The following is a 17,546-nucleotide window of genomic DNA, read 5'->3' as shown; positions in this document are numbered from 1 at the left end:
CAGGTATAATAATCTTGACATGGTTTGTTTTATTATTATAGACATTAATGATTTTCTGCTTAATTTTTATAGGTAGGTCTTGTGAAAAATGTATGACTGCCACAGTGGTTAAACCGTGTTTTTCTACATGGAAATGAAAATATCCCCAAATCATGCTTTAAACTAAATGCTCTTTTATACCTTCAGGTTGTACCCTACAGCTGACCTAATGTCTTAACATTTGAATAATAAAATAATTGACTTAATTTAGGATTCTGGAATGAGTTTTTGAAACTGAGCTCTAAATCTCCAGATTCTTTTAAGTTGTTTCACTTACGATTTTGAATGTTCAAATCCATACTGCTTTACTCGTGGTAACAACTCTAGGGTGCTAACTGGGTTCTTTGGTATTTTTATGCATGCTTGCAAAGGTGTTTGTCTCTGCTCTATAGTGGACAATTTACAGAATTGGTATTCTTAACATTTAGAACATTCTTATGCTCGACTATTCTGTGGAAATATTAATTCTGTTCCCGAAGTCAAGTATACGTGGCCGATGTATTTGCCATGTGACAGATTCTTTAGATTTGCTCAGTAAAGTGTCATTATTGAATAAATACCTGATGGCAAGAACAAGATTATTTTTGTCATCACAGTGTAAACATTTTACTATATGTTTTTGTAAGCTCTGTACTTCTGGATGACTTGGCATTATGAAGTAAAGGACATATCCTATTATAAAATGATTCAAATTGCCAGAGGTATTTGCATTATATGGTTATTCTTCACTTTGAAAATACAGAAGTCTCTAAGAAGACACATATACATCAGAATTTCCTAAAAATCAGTTGCTCCTCAGGTGAACTAAGATGTGTGATGGGAGCCCCATGTGAGTTTTCATTGACCCGTGTTGCCCAAAGGGGAAACTTAGCTGAGGGTTGAAAGGAAGGGTAGAGTTTGCTATATCTTACTTCCTTCTCCTAATAGATGTTGTCTCGTATCTCGGTGAAGAATAACTTAGCCTTTTCTTGGGTCCACAGATTATTTTGGTACATGGAAGAACTACATAGCATACGTAGGCCTTTTTCTTAGTACTGCAGAACAGTTTATAACCTTATGCAAACTGTTGAGGAGATAGCATTGCTTTTATTGAAACACCAATGAAATTATAAATTTTGTTTTTGGTAAGAGTTAATAATGCTTGCTTTTGTCATGTATCCATCGTTGGGACTAGCATCTCTTTGAAAATCACTTTAAACTACTAAAGTCCTTGTGTGAACTTGACCAATTTAGAGTAGTGTAGAGAAAGACATCTCGCAACACTTAAAACAGTAAGGCATCATAGACAAGAATTCTTTATTGCCTGTCAAGAGCCGAAAGATGTATTTAATGTTTTTTTGCAACGAATAGAATAGAGACCACGTAAACTTCTTCAGCATGTTGTACTTTCTTATATAAGGTCATGCAGTTCAGCAGGGAAATTCTGCCTGAGATCTGAGATCTCAGGAGGCCCTGAAAGAAAGATAGGTATGCTAATTGGTTTTTGTTTTGGGGGGGGGGTTGTTTCTTGTGGTTTGTTTTTTTTTTTTTTTTTTTTTTGGGTGGCTTTTTAACTTAGACATTTTCTTATTGGTTGGAATTTTAAAAGCTGCTTTTATTCACTTCTAACTTGACCTTCCCTTTACTGAGGAGCAGTTTCATTTCATTAAGGAGCAGCCCGTATTTGACCATTAATTGCAGTGAATTTTCATTAAGAAAGCTGAAGAGTGATATTTGAGAAATTTAAGGGTTGTACGTTAAGTATAGTACCATTCATTGCAACAGCAAATTGGCCTTTGATTCTGAATTATTTTTGTAAAGTGATGGTTCTGCCCCATCTTAGGAATTTATATTCTAGAGTGGCCTTATCATTTTCATTTTTGTTGTGGTGGTTGTTTTATTAAAACAAGTGATTTTGTTTGGTTTTTTCCTTTGGAAACCTTGGTATAATCCTTTTCACAAAATACAAGTTTTTTTTTATCACTGTACTTTGAGGAAAATAAATGTTCAGCTTTCCTCTCTTAGGTATAGTGTCTTTCATAATCTTTTAATGTGCCTGTTAACAGATACGGAAACCAGTGCGGTCCAAACATTGTGGTGTGTGCAACCGCTGCATAGCGAAGTTCGACCATCATTGCCCGTGGGTGGGTAACTGTGTAGGTGAGTTTTATTAGAAATTTCTAAATGTATTGTTGATTGAAGTTCCTGTAGGTAACTCATGAAGTACAATATTAAAGTAGACAGAAAAGGCTCCTTCTTGCACCTTGAACCAACCCTCATTTCCTCAGTTATTTTCTGGTTGGCGGAACATAAACGCACTTGTGAGAGAGGAAAAAGCCAAAATCAGTGTCTAGAAAAGATTGTTGTGGAGTTCCCGTCGTGGCGCAGTGGTTAACGAATCCGACTAGGAACCATGAGGTTGCGGGTTCCGTCCCTGCCCTTGCTCAGTGGATTAACGATCCGGCGTTGCCGGGAGCTGTGGTGTAGGTTGCAGACGCGGCTCGGATCCCGCGTTGCTGTGGCTCTGGCATAGGCCGGTGGCTACAGCTCCGATTCAACCCCTAGCCTGGGAACCTCCATATGCCGTGGGAGTGGCCCAAGAAATAGCAACAACAACAACAACAACAAAGACAAAAGACAAAAAAAAAAAGAAAAGAAAAGATTGTTACGATTGTTCTGTCCATTTTCTCTAGCCCTTGTTCTTTCCCGCCTTCTCCATTGGAAACAGTGAAATCAATAAGGAGGCAGATAGTACTGTTCTTCAGTCAAACAGAGAAAGTAAGGCAATAAAAACAGTGGAAAGGTTTTATGTACAGAGGCAGAGAAGAAGGACATATAAGCACTCCACATGCCTCAGTGATCAGGAGCGGTGTAGTCCGAGGCGATGAGCTAAGCAGTCTGGGAGATGGCCCGGGGACTTATGAGGGAGCTGCAGGGCATTGCAAAGGCTCCGCGCTTCTGTTGGGGAGAAGCCTTTAAGAAGCCGGGTTATAGAGTTCCCGTTGTGGTGCAGAGGAAGAATTTGGCCAGGATCCATGAGGATGTGTGTTTGATCCCTGGCCTTGCTCAGTGGGCCGAGAATCTGGCCGTGCCGTCCATGAGCTGTGGTATAGGTCACAGATGTGGCTCGGATCCCACATTGTTGTGGCTGTGGCATAGGCCAGCAATGACAGCTCGGATTCAGCTCCTAGCCTGGGAACTTCCATGCGCTCCAAGTGCAGCCCTAAAAAGCAAAATTATAAAAAAATAAATAAATGAAAATAAAAAGTTGGATTATAAAGTTTATCAAAGTGAAGGTAAAGTAAGGTGATTTAAACCTCAAATCAAGTGGTAGAATTAATGCTCAGAATTATGATTCGTTTGATTAAGACTCTTGACCTCAGAATGAATACCGTTTCAGTCACTGCATCTTTGTGTGTAAATGATAAGCATTCTTTTAAGACTTTCATTGAAACATTTACTTTCTTGAAGAACATTTTGTAAAATAACATGTGACTATTTTCCAAGGCGTATCTCGCTTTTTCTAACATTTTGCCACCTTCTCCCCATCCCAAGTGTATTTCCAGTTGTTTTTTCCCTAGCTGAAAAAAATTACTTCTGTGTTGTTTTTTAGGTGCAGGCAACCATAGATACTTTATGGGCTACCTCTTCTTCTTGCTTTTTATGATCTGCTGGATGATTTATGGTTGTATTTCTTGTGAGTACAATTAGTTTTTTATTTTCTTAAATGTTTGCATACTCATGCTTTACCATATTAATGAAAAATATGGAGTTGCCATTGTGGCTTAGTGGGGAATGAATCCGACTAGGAACCCTGAGGCTGTGGGTTCTATCCCTGGCCTCGCCCAGTGGGTTAGGGGTCCGGCGTTCCCGTGAGCTGTGGTGTAGGTCGCAGACACGGCTCGGATCTGGCGTTGCTGTGGCTGTGGCATAGGCCAGCAGCAACAACTACAATTAAACCCCTAGCCTGGGAACCTGCATATGCCGTGGGTGCAGCCCTAGAAGAGACAAAAAGACAAAAAAAAGAAAAATGTGATAGTGACAGATGTCTTTTAACTAAAAATTATGGTTTGGGTCACCTTACTGCAATGAAGCATAAGTTAAAAATGGGTATAGAACTATCAAACATGTTTAACGCACTGTCCTTTAATAGGCTTTGAAAAGCTTTGAATAAAATACACAAGTATTTTTCACATCACATGCTTGCTTTACTCTAGTAGTTTATAATTTCTGTAATTGTGTTAGTTTCTTTCTTTTTTTTTTTTAAGAGCCACACCCGCGGCACATGGAGCTACCCAGGCTAGGAGTCTAATCGGAGCTGTTGCTGCCGGCCTACACCACAGCCACAGCAACACCAGATCTGAGCCGCGTCTGTGATCTATACGACAGCTCAGGACAACGCCAGATCCTTAACCTACTTAGCAAGGCCAGGGATCAAACCTGAAACCTCATGGTTCTTAGTCAGATTCATTTAGGCTGTCACGACAGGAACTCCAGTTGCTCTTTCTTACCAGACAGCCAGGAATATAGTTGAGGTTAAGTTTGGATAGAACTTGAAATATTTTGAAGAGTCAGGTATATTATTGCCTACTAGAGAATATTTAAAAGGTTAAGAATATGTTATTATTCACTCGGTCATATGGGTTATTTTAGAAGAAATGGTGGGTTTGTTTTGCATTGAGAACAATTTGGAAAGAGTTTAAATGAAAATATTATTTACTGCCCCTCAGGGCTTGATGGTACTTAAATATATATTAGATACTGACTTAAAAAGAAGTCTTGGATGGTGTCCTAGTCCTCCTCCTCCTCCAGATATTAATAATAACCTCTGTTATTGCCCTAATGAAAAAGGAGGCTACCTCCTCAAATGGAGATGAGTGGAGAGAAAGATGTGTTCAGCGCTCTTGACCTAATCTCTGGCCCAACACACCTGCGAGAGAGCATAGTCCTGCCAATGACACGAGTTCTTTATGGCAGCAGCTCCCAAAGAGTAGATTTTGATTTCAAACCAGCCCCACAAACCAAGGTGGTCTTGTTGTGTTATATGCCTCCCTTCCAAAGACGTCCCATGTGTGTAAATCATCTTATCTTTGTATAAAGGAAACTTTTTGTAAGGAGTACATGAATGCAGTACTAATCAAATAACTGTGTATTGTTACAGTACCAACAATTTGTTTTTGGTATGTTTGTTTTTGTTTTTGATATGTTTTTTCACTGATATTTAATGAAATTATTTAAGAGTATAAAAATATTTGCATCGCACATCATCAAATTCTTGTATCATGTTTTCCAAGAGGTCCTTACCACAAAGTCTGCATACATTTGACTACTGCTGCTCTGATTTTAGACTGGGGGCTCCACTGTGAGACCAGTTACACCAAGGATGGATTTTGGACGTATATTACTCAAATTGCCACATGTTCCCCGTGGATGTTCTGGATGTTTCTGAACAGTGTTTTTCATTTCATGTGGGTGGCTGTCCTACTCATGTGTCAGATGTACCAGGTATGTGCAGAGGTTCATTATTTGTTCTTTAGTATGCTGAGAACTCTTAAAATTTCACTCCTTGCTTAAAAGATAGCAGTGTATTCTCTTTATAATCACGTTTCCATCTACTCTTCTTCTTCCCTCTTTCCCTCCACCTCTCCTCCCCCTTGTGCTATGAACTTTTGACTTTGAGTACTACTCTCGACAAAACTTTTTATTTCAGTTTCCTGATTTACATACATCCAGTTGAATGTAAATGTGAGCTTAGATTGATGGTGCCATTGATTTTGTGTGTTTTTTAATAGTAATATTTTGTCACCTACAAGTATGTCTTTATTCAAGTCCTTTTTTAAAATCAGGATTATTTTTTAAAAAGACTGATTTTTTTTTTTTTTTGGTCTTTTTGCCATTTCTTGGGCCGCTTTCGCAGCATATGGAGGTTCCCAGGCTAGGGGTCCAATCGGAGCTGTAGCCACCAGCCTACGCCAGAGCCACAGCAACGCGGGATCCGAGCTGCGTCTGCGGCCCACACCACAGCTCACAGCAACGCCGGATCCCCAACCCACTGAGCGAGGCCAGGGATCAAACCCGTAGCCTCATGGTTCCTAGTCGGATTCGTTAACCCCTGAGCCACGAAGGGAACTCCTAAAAAGACTGCTTTTTAAAGAGTCTGTTGGAGAAATAGTATGTACTTTATGTCTGTCTTTTTACATGCACAATGCCAAGCAACCTGTTTTAAAATATTTTCCCTGTTTAACCACCTACTTTTCACAAAGTCAAATGATATGTAAACCAGCTTGATGATCTCCTGATGGAAAGCCAAAATCCAACTTTGTCATTTTTCTCTCCATCCTGATCCTCTGGAGAAATAACTTGTTTTACGTTAAATATTCAGAGTTAATGGTTTGCCTTCTTTTCCCCTTTAGATATCGTGTTTAGGCATAACTACAAATGAAAGAATGAATGCCAGGAGGTACAAGCACTTTAAAGTCACAACAACGTCCATCGAAAGCCCATTCAAGTACGTACAATCTGCGAATTTAAGGTTTTCTCTGGGTACGTGAAGTTCCTTACTAACGTGAACTCAGCAGGTATCTAGTGAGTACATCAAAGAGAAACATTTTCTTTAAGCATGTTAATAAGATATGAAACAGGGACTGTTTCTTTTGCTTAGCAATGCATCAAAAAATAGCTTATAAAACATAAAAAATGCCGGGATCTCTGCCAGATGAAGCATGGTTAGTTTACCATAACTTTAGTATTCATTGCATTAACTATATATAAATTGTGATATTCCTCTTTTTCTTGATTATACAATTCAGACTTTATTGACCTACTAACATTTAACGTTTGTTCTGTAGCTTTTCCATCAATTTACAGATTTTTGTTAAAAAAAAATGAATGTTTCCAGAAAACTGAAGTAAGATTTTAAAAATTACAGTCTATTGAAATTCACTATTTAGAGAAGTTTCCCAGACTTTAGAGCAGCGACTTTTTGGTGCAAATTACTTGTTTTATTTGCTCTCTCAATGACACAAAACGCTCCATACACCTAGTTTTCTTTTTCTTTCATTTTTTTCTTTTTCCCCTTCATAGGGCCACACTCGAGGCACATGGAGGTTCCCAGGCTAGGGGTCTAATCAGAGCTACAGCTGCCGGCCTACACCACAGCCACAGCAATGCCAGGTCCAAGCCGAGTCTGTGCCTACACCACAGCTCATGGCAGTGCTGGATCCTTAACCCACTGAGCGAGGCTGTGGATCGAAGCTGCAACCTTATGGTTATTAGTCAGATTCGTTTCCACTTCTCTGTGATGGGAACTCCTCTTTTTCTTTGTTTTAATTGAAGTATAGTTGACTTTAACATTGTATTAGTTTTAGGCATACGACATAATGGTTTGATATTTGTATACATTGTAAAATGGTTGCCTCAATAAAATCTAATTGATACGCGTCACCATACTTAGTTGCAAAAAATGTTTTCCTTGTCATGAAAACTTGTAAGATCTCCTCTCCTAGCTGTTTTCACATGTACAGTAGTGTGAACTGTGGTCACGTGCTGTACGTGACGTCCCCAGGACTGACTTATTGCAGAACTAGAGGTTTGACCTTTGAGCCCCTTCTCCTGTCCCCCTCCCGCCCCCGCGCCCCAGCCTCTGTTCTGTCTACCTGTGACCTGTGGGTTTGTTGGTGTAGATTCCATGCAGGTGAGGTTGTGTGGTTTTTTCTTTGTCTGACCCTCAGGGTCCCTCCATGTGGCCACAAATGGCTAGATTTCCTTTTGTAAAATGGCTGCGTTTTGTTTCTCTGTGTGTGTATCCCGTTTTTCAGTCTTTTCTCCATCGATGGAGACTCAGGTTGTTTCTGTATCTTGGCTGTTGTAACTAACGCTGCTGTGAACATGGAGGTCGCAGATAGCTTTGCAAGTTAGTGTTTTCATTTTCTTTGGGTAAATACCCAGAAGGCACATTGTTGGGCCATTCGGTGGTTCTCTTTGTGATTTTCTAAGGCATCTCCTACGGTTTTCCACATTGCCTTGCACCAGTTTACATTCCTATGAGTAGTGCACCAGAGTCCCCTTTCCCCCACATCCTCACCAATACTTGTCATTTCTTGCTTTTGATAATGGCCATTCTAACAGGTGAGGGATGACGTCTCATTGTGGTGTTGATTTGCATTTTCCTAAAAATTAGTGATGTTGATTGAGCATCTCCTCCTATGTCTGTGGGCCTCTGTATGGCTTCCTTAGAAAAATGTCTGTTCAGATGGCCAGTCTTTTAATTGGATTATTTGCTTTTTTGTTCTTGTGTGAGTTCTTTATGTATTTTGGATATTAGCCCCTTATCAGATACATGGTTTACAAATGTTTTTTCCGTTCTGTTTTCATTTTGTTGATGTGCGGAAGATTTCTGGTTTAATGTAGTCTCATTTACTTTTGCTTTTGTTGCCGTTGCTTTTGGTATTAGATTGAAAAATTCGTTACCAGGACTGATGTCAAGGACACCTGTGTTTTCTGGTGTCACTTCTTATATTCTAGTTTAATCTGTTCTGAGTTGATTGTCGTGTGTGGTATGCGACAGTGGTCCAGTGGTCCAGTTTTTCTTTTGCATGTGGCTTTTCAGTTTTCCCAACACCATTTATTGAAGAAATTGTCCTATTCTTTTATTTATATGCATGTTTTTATTTTTCATTCAGTTGGAAGTTAAGAAATGATTGTTTCCTGATTATATGAAATGTTTAAACTTTGGGTTTTATTTAAGTTACTTGTTTACTAGCTTCAAGGTTTGGTGGTGCTATTAATTGTCTCATGCTTCTTGAAAGCATGCATACCTTTAAATAAAAGTAAAAATAAGAGAGTCGGTTGGATAGTTTTGAGAATTCTTCCGTAGGTACAATTATTATATAAGATATAGAACTTACTGGTTTTCTAAAGATATTCTTTTTTTTTTTTTTGGCTGTGCTTGAGGCATGCAGAAGTTCCTGGGTCAGGGATCAAACCTATGCCACAGCAGTGACAACACTGGATTATTAACTGTTAGGCCACCAGGGAACTCCCCGAAAATATTCTTCAAGTCCTAAAATTCTGGGACCTTTCTTTGATATTTCTTTTTTTTTTAATTGTTACTCTTAGATAACTGTCAGATTTATGCTATACATATTAGTTTGTCTTTTACTGTCTCAATTTTGGATATATTTTGTCTCTTTGCCAAAGAGCCACCAATCAAGGAAAGGTTTCATCAAAAATTACATAGGACACAGGAATGAAAAAAATGCAAATTTGAATAACTTTAAAATATAATTGTGTGAAACATCAGTGTTGTCAAAGCTGTGAAAAAACATGAATGCATATGTATTTTGTAGAGTTATAAACAAATTTTTTCCTGGCAAGTAACCTGAGTTTTTACATTTAGAAAAAAAATATTTAACATCAAAGTTGTATTAAACTTGTATATTAAGTCATTGTACTAATAGACTTTCTCTCTTGTTTTTTTCCTTTTCTTTCTTTTTTTTTTCTGGTGGGGGATGTTTAGCCATGGATGTGTAAGGAATATTATAGACTTCTTTGAATTTCGATGCTGTGGCCTCTTTCGTCCTGTTATTGTGGACTGGACCAGGCAGTATACAATAGAATATGACCAAATATCAGGATCTGGGTACCAGCTCGTGTAGCAGCATCTTTATCCTGTGAAGCATATTGCTGAGTGGTGCCTGAAAATTGTGTCTGTCCGTGTCTCTCTCACACTCGAATCCACATCCTTTGAACAAATAGCATGCTGTACGTAGGGCTAACAGTGAATTTTACAGTCTTTCTTTCAACGCTTTTATTAACGAAAGCCAACATGGACAGAACACACTGCCACTTCTGGGAAGAATAAAGATCTTAAGAATTTTAATGGTTCTCACTGTGGGAATTCACAACATACTCAGCTTTTCGGTTTTGTTCTCATAACATTTTTTCATGAAAAAATGGTGAACTTATTCTGTTGACAGACTGGTGGTATACAGATCGGAAATGTTCGATTCTATCTAAAACTAAATTTATGGCATACAACTAAACTTTATGATGCAATTTACTATTAGTATTGCATTTAATTCCAAGAGAGTTGTCATAAATTGATTCAGACTAGTATTATGTACATTTTAGAATGTACATGTAAATACTGTGATAAAAATCATGTGGTTTTATTAGAGATCTACTGTAATGTGTCTTCAAGGGCACAAGAAAAAATAATGTTCACAAAAAATGTGCTAACATTTTATTGCTATCAGCTGTTGCAACGCTGATATATTTCTAGTTCAGTGAAATAATTTGTAGCAACCTTGCTCTAAGGTTTTATGGTCTGATAATAAAGCACTTGCATGAGTATAGTAAGTCATGTTATTTTGTTCCAGTTAAAAGCCCTGCTAAGTGCATGTTACACCTCATAGAATGTATACTAGCACACACTATCCAGTAAAGCATAAATTAGAATTTAATTTGATGTGCAGATAGTCCAGTTTTTAAGCGTTGAGCTATTTTTTAAAAAACGCAGGACAGATAAGTTAATGCAAAATTCTCAGAAATAGAGATAAGTGGAAATACTGCAAAATAAATTGTAGACAAAATAATGGCGTCTAGCTGAAGATGGTGCATGATCTCTGTACATATAGCACATGTGAATAGAAGAAAAGCAATGGTATATTCTAATTTTTAAAAAACAACCTATCAGAAAGAATTTTACCCCCAAGATTGTTTCAATTTTCTCAATATTGACTGTTTTGAAATTTGTTACTGCCTTCTGAAACCATTTCAGAAAGATTTCCTAATTGTTCAACATGATGCACTGATCAGTTTTTGTTGCAGCATTTCCATACGCTCATGGTGAACTCTTATTCGTCACGACTTGCATAAATATTGTTTACAGAATGTGACTTGGTTTAGTCCTCTTAAGTGCTGTAGCAAACTGTGGTTCGAGCAACCTGTGGGAAACGTGTGAGAGGGAAGGGGCTGCGGGAGGGTGGGAAAAAGCGGTCAGATTGGTGACAGATCCTAGCCCAGTGTAAAGATTGTGTATGTATATAAATAATTTATCAAATAGTTTTCTCTCTGTGTCTCTATGTGTTAGCGTATTTAAAGCTGCTCATTTCATTTTATCCAACCAAAAAGAAAAGGGAGATAACTAATGAGCTTCTAGTGGTGTTCAATATTGCTGTTAATAGGCATTATATACTGCAAGTTCACTGCATGTCTGATGCTCGGAAAAATTAGTATTCTCTGTAAACTGCAGATTACAGGTATTAAAGCAATCTAGTGGCATACCCGCCCCTTGCCTTAGTACGAGGAGCAGTGAAAATGTATATAGTGGGTGTTCAGTATTTCCAAGTACCATTTTTATATAGTAGTTTCTTTGACCATCAGTCATACATCAAAAAGATTACCCTTAGTGTATGTGAGTGTTTTAATATTAGAAAATTGGCATACACACTTTATTTTTGAAAAGGGACGAGATGGGTGTGGGGCGGCAATAGCATTGTGCCATTTTGTCATAGAATGTACAAAATTGGTTAACTTTACAAATGTCTCTGCTAGTTTTGACTACTAATTGGGGGGAATTTTTGGATAATTTTTAAATTCAAAGTTATTTATAAAAGGCTAGAATTTGTTTTAATTTTTTGTACTTTGAGCCACTTCACGTGAAGACTCAGTTGCAATTTTTATCAACTACATTTTTATTAACAGTCAAATACAGTGGTGGTTTTCTCAGAGTTTGGATGAGAGTGTTGTTACCATGTTTCTTCTTTGTGGTACAATATTCTTTTCAGTGCAAAAGAGATGTCTTTTAGTTAAATAGGGGAAAAAAAAAAAACCACACCAAACCTCTTGATGTGTAAGTACATGGAAAATATTAGCTATGTGGATGCTTTAGTGCTAAGCATCTCACAGCACCAGTGAAATCTATAATTGAGAAACGGTCGGGTGGTCAGGAGCCAACTATGCAGCAGGGTACTGTCTAGTTATTTTGTAGGTCTGTGTGTGGAACCAGTTTAACCCTATTCTAAGTTGTATATGAAGGTGACCCTTTGGGGGATAGTTCATATCAGCTAATTTGGATACTTTTAGCAAATAGGAACTTATTTCTTAGCTCTGAACATGCATTACTTCTTTGGAATTTTTTTTCCTTATTTTTGTTGTTCCCAGGAATTTATTTGAAATATTAATAGGCATAAAATACCATCATTATTGTACTTAAGCTATGGATATTTTATTTTATATTTTCTTTATTTATAACTGTGCCAAGTATTATTTTGCTACTTACCATGTTACTCTGTGGAAGGAAAAACCTGTAAAGTGTTTAATAAATTAGCTCTCCTTACATAAATTAATTCTGTCAAAATTTTGTAAAATATTAATCAGAATAAATATTGACTCTTAAGTGTGTGCTTGTTTGTTATTTTGCTCAGTTCACATCAAGAAATTGATGAAATACTGGCAGTGGTACCTGTGATATGAAAAGATTATTCTGTATGTTTATATCTGGAATCAAATGGCAAGACTAGAAATCTGCAAAAGTAGAAGGTGGTGAAGTATTCTTTAAAAAAAAGCAGCAAAAACCAAACTCTAATTCTAATGTGTGTGTATGTGTGTGTAATTATTTTTTTTAGTAAGAGAATATGTTTTTCTTTAAGAATTTTTGATTCCATGGAATTAATTAGGATCCTCAGGGATCATATGAATCTCTTCAGTTTAAGTCTAAGTCTGTCTAAAACTCCGTAGTAAAAGACTGGAAGAGGAAACTTACTAACCATAGGTGTCAGTTACCTGAGAAACTCTGCATGACAAAGAAGCTTTTATTTGAGAATTTAAAAGGTGAAAAATATGGAGGAGCCCATTGCAGTGGTTCACATGTTGTTTATTATTTAACTGAGAACCCAGTGGTATTAGATCTTGAAATAATAATCATTAATTATTTCACTGTATTGAAAGTAATGCCACCAGAGCTGTGCAGAACTCAAGTGATAGTATTTTGAACAAGTATAAATAATAAAGGAAATTCTACAGTAAACTCTCACTTTTTATTCCAGTTAGGTACTTTTCTCCTATTTATTGTCGTCTTGTCTGGAACCCGTAATCCTTCCCAGAGTGGTATATTGTACTCGTGACACAGATGCCTGGTTCTAAGAATTTATAGAGTTAATTGGAAATGAGTGGTACATACCAGGACAAGAAATCTAATTTAGCTTCAGGTCAGAAAGTAAACCTTCAGTTTCATAAAATTGTTAGCATAAGAGTTTTCTATTAAATGTCTTTGCAACTTCTGAAATAGAAAAATCTGAAGTTCCCGTTGTGGCTCAGCGGAAAGGAATCTTACTAGCATCCATGAGGACGCAGGTTCCATCCCTGACCTTGCTCAGTGGGTTAAGGATCCAGCGTTGCCGTGAGTCATGGTGTAGGTAGTAGATCTGGCGTGGCTGTGGTGTAGGCCAGCGGCTACAGCTCTGATTCGACCCCTAGCCTGGGAACCTCCATATGCTGTGGGTGCAACCCTAAAAATACAAATAAGAAGAAGAAAAGAAAAATCTGTAATTCCAAGTGGAATATTCAAAATGTCCCTCGGTCTAGGTCAGCTAAGTCACAGACTCAAGGAAAACAGATGTGTCTCTCAGGAAACCCTCTTGCCTTTGAATTAGACTGTGAACGTTTTGCTCAGGTCAGTCTTAACCAGAATATCTCTGCTGTTTGTTGTATCTGTAGGTTAATGGTTTTCATCAAACTTGGAAAATTTTCAGTCATTATTTCTTCAAATATTTTTCTTTCCTCCTCTTAGCAAACTCCAATTACACATATATTAGGCCACTTGCGATTGCCCTCCAGCTCCCTGGTAATTCAGTTTTTGAAATTCTCTTTCTTTTTCCCAGTGTTCACTTTAGATAGTTTTACGTCCTTAAGTTCAATTAAAGTTTTCTTCTGCACTGTCTGGTCTGTCCTCAGAATCATTCACGCCACATTACAGTTTGCACCCACAGTGTTTGATTTGGACAATTTTACATCTTCTCTATCTCGGCTTAACTTTTCAAAAATAAAGCATATAGGAGTTCCCTATTGTGGCGCATCGGGAACGAATCTGACGAGGAACCATGAGGTTGCGGGTTCGCTCCCTGGCCTTGCTCAGTGGGTTAAGGATCAGGCGTTGCCAGGAGCTGTGGTGTAAGTCGCAGATGCGGCTCGAATCCTGAGTTGCTGTGGCTGACGTGTTGGCTGGCAGCTGTGGCTCTGATTTGACCCCTAGCCTGGGACCTTCCATATGCCACGGGTACAGCCCTAAGGAGACAAAAAACCCACAAGAAAACAAAAATAAAGCATACAGTTACAATGAATTGTTTTGATATTCTGTGTGTGTGTGTGTGTTTAGGGCTGTACCCGTGGCATATGGTAGTTCCCAGGCTGAGGGTCGAATCAGGAGCTATAGCAGCCAGCCCCAGCCCCAGCCCCAGCCCCAGCAACATGGGATCCAAGCTGGGTCTGCGACCTACAGCACAGCTCACTGCCACCCTGCATCCTTAACCCACTGAGCGAGGCCGGGGATCAAACCCACATCCTCATGGATAGTAGTCAGTTTCATTACCGCTGAGTCACAACAGGAAATCCTGTTCTAATATTCTTACCTGCTAATTTTCATATGTACATCAGGTCTAGGTTGGTTTTGTTAAGTTTTTTTTCATCATCATGGATCCTGTTTTCCTGCTTCTTTGAGTGCTTGGTAGTTACTGATTGGCTATCAGACACTGTGAATTAAGTGCTGGATATTTTTGTGTTCCTATAAAAATTCTGGAGTTTTGTTCTTGGAGGCAGTTATTTGGAAACTTTGATTCTTTCAGGTTTTGTGGTTAAGCAAGATGTGTTAGGACCAGAGCGGTGTTCCATTTAGGGTTAATTGTTCACCACGACTGAGGCAAGAGCTGAATCTCATTTCCCGATCTCACTGGTGAGAACAGGAGCTACTCCTGGCTCCATGCGAGCACCAGACACCGCTCTACCTCGTTCAGATGGTTTTTCCCATAATCTTGGGTCGTCACCTGCATGCGTGTGCAACCAGCACACAGCTGAAGACGTGAACAGCGAGGCAGGGCCGTGCTCTGTGCATCTTTGGAGCTGTTTCTCGGCAGAGTCTCTCCGATCCCTCCGGCTCCAGCTGCCTCTGTTTCTCTGAACCTGAGCCCTTCTCCAGCTCCCTCCGCATTCTCCCTCTTGGCACCCTGGCCTGCAAACTCAAAAGAGTAAGCTTGTTCATCCTGAGACTAATCTCATGTTCCCTAGAGCTGTCCTTTGTCGCCTGTTGTCAGTTGTTCTGAAAACCTTATTTTTTTTCATGTAATGTGTGATTTTGATTGTTTTAAGTGAGAGAGCAAATCTGGTTCCTGTTATTTCAACTATGCTATGGGTGGAAGTCTGAATTAATACACTTCTTAAAGTTTTCTTTAATTTCTAACATGGAAAATAATGATAGAGGCAACTGACATTCCTCAGTGATTGAGGAGTGTAAAGAGGTCCGGAGATGAAAAACTTTGAGAACCAGTGGTCCCGGCCAGCATCCCCAGTGCTCCTTGAGATGGTGGTGGTTCCACGGACCACTAGTTCAGCACATGGCTTTTCTTCAGCTTAAAACAGACTTCTCACCCACAAGGTGTCAGAGCCTGCAGTGTGTTGGTGTGTGCTGCGAATTGACAGGAATATAGACACAGACGGCTGTAACACTCCCTCAACTTAATTCGTTGGGAAGACTTTGTAGAACTAGAGCTGCCACCCGTCCTCCCGCAGTGCCGCATCACCGCAAGGGGGTGAAGGTGTTCCAAGCAGATCATTTTAAAAACGAAAATATTTATTTACCATGCAGCCGTTTAACATGACATTGGGGTAACTTCGGGGTTACCAAACTTGTTGACGTACATCTGAAAGATGAAAGTGGTTCCTCCCAGAACAGTCTGCCTACAGCCAAATTCCGTTGTCACTCCTAGAGGCCCTGGAAGCTAATTTCTTAGTTTTGGAGTAGCTGTTTTGCCAGGGCTCCCAATTTAAGATTAAATTTAATTCTGAATTGGGGGGGAGTGTCCTCCTAGCAAGTGAAAATCTTAAATTACCAGGTACCTGGCAGTTTCATGTATTTTCCTCTCAGGTATCTATTCGCATCTCTGATACAACTTGGGAGACATCGTCAGATGGGAAATGCTGGCTCTCTGTGGAAACAGTTTATGTGTCATTCTGGTTATCCATAGCACCAAAAAGTTGAGTGGGCTTAAAATGGTATTTTTGTTCCCAGATCTGCAGTTTAGTCAGAACTCAGCAAGAACAGCTCGCTTTGTTCTACTTGGTGACAGTTGGGATGGTTAAAAACTGGGTACTGGAACAGTCTGAAAGTTCACTCATTTGCTTGTCTGTTGGCTGATACTGGCTGACAGGGGATCTTAGCTGAAGCTATGGCTGTAAAACCTACCTGTGGCCTCCCTGTGTAATCTGGGCTTCCTCAAACACGGTGGCTGCATTCCAAGAGTAAGCATCTCAAGAGAAAGAGGCCGGCAAAAGCTCCATTTCCAACCAAGCGCGGTCCATCATACTCTGTTTAGTTAAAAATGAGTCTCTTGGGAGTTCCTGTTGTGGCTCAGCGCTAATGAACCCGACGAGTATCCATGAGGATGCTGGTTTGATCCCTGGTTCCGCTCAGTGGGTTAAGGAGCCAGTGTTGCCCAAGCTGCGGTGTGATTGCAGACGCAGCTCGGATCCCGCTTGGCTGTGGCTATGGCTGTGGTGTAGGCCGGCGCTCGAATTCCACCCCTAGCCTGGGAACTTCACATGTTGCAGGTGTGACCCGAAAAAGGAGCAACCACCACAAGTCACTGAGGTTGACCCTTATTCAAAGGGAAGGGAATTAGACGCCATCTTTTGATGTGCGTGTCAGAGAATTTGTGTGCATGTTTAAAACGACCCCAGAACGAACTGAAGTCACTCCTACCACTTCCTCAATTCAGTCTATTTCCTTTCTTGTTCATGACCTTCTCCAGCCGGCTTAGCAAAAAGGCCCTCCGTTCTCCCCCAGTGGAACGAGCCTTAGGGCACACGTGAAAGGCTCCGGGCTTGATGTAAATCACCACGGATTTTTTTCGCCTGCTACACCCTCAGCTGGCTTTCCCCCACTACATTTCTGCCTTTTTTTTTAAGTCATATAGTAACACACCCCCTTTAAAACAAGTAGTATCATATGTTAAAATAGGTCTTGGAAAAGATTAAGATGTATTCAGATTAGGCTGGTTCAATCTTACAAATAACACATCGCCAACAAATTTCATACCCAACCCCTGGAAAAAAAAAAGGGTTAGTCTGACTCTTTGGTGATGAAATGAAAGTTTCTGGAGAAATAATGGAAATATTCCTTCGTCTAATATTCCTTTTCTTCCTGAGCTGGCTGAATGTGCTAGGACCATGCAACATTCTTTGCTCATTTTGCAGTATTGAAATAGGGGAGAAAATCACTCCAGTTTCCAGGATTAGTAAACTGCCATCTGTCAGAT

At 39.4% G+C, this 17,546-nt stretch overlaps 1 protein-coding gene across 5 annotated transcripts in view; it reads left to right on the top strand.

Moving 5' to 3' along the window:
- Positions 1 to 17,546, top strand: part of ZDHHC17 (zinc finger DHHC-type palmitoyltransferase 17) — a 147,795-nt gene that overhangs the window by 76,929 nt on the left and 53,320 nt on the right. For 4 of the 5 annotated variants that reach the window (XM_047788379.1, XM_047788382.1, XM_047788383.1 and 1 more), the window contains 5 exons: positions 2,085 to 2,178; positions 3,632 to 3,715; positions 5,366 to 5,523; positions 6,432 to 6,526; positions 9,536 to 12,418. In XM_047788379.1, the coding sequence (XP_047644335.1) occupies positions 2,085 to 2,178; positions 3,632 to 3,715; positions 5,366 to 5,523; positions 6,432 to 6,526; positions 9,536 to 9,674 (570 nt within the window). In that variant the 3' untranslated portion in view covers positions 9,675 to 12,418. Of the gene's footprint in view, positions 1 to 2,084; positions 2,179 to 3,631; positions 3,716 to 5,365; positions 5,524 to 6,431; positions 6,527 to 9,535; positions 12,419 to 17,546 lie in introns of those variants that run through there. The other variant, XM_047788381.1, reaches the window with a different exon arrangement.

Source organism: Phacochoerus africanus, chromosome 7, assembly GCF_016906955.1.
Source record: "Phacochoerus africanus isolate WHEZ1 chromosome 7, ROS_Pafr_v1, whole genome shotgun sequence".
NCBI classification, from domain to species: domain Eukaryota; kingdom Metazoa; phylum Chordata; class Mammalia; order Artiodactyla; family Suidae; genus Phacochoerus; species Phacochoerus africanus.
The sequence above is the reverse complement of the archived record's forward strand: the minus strand, read 5'-3'. Positions and strand labels throughout refer to the sequence as shown.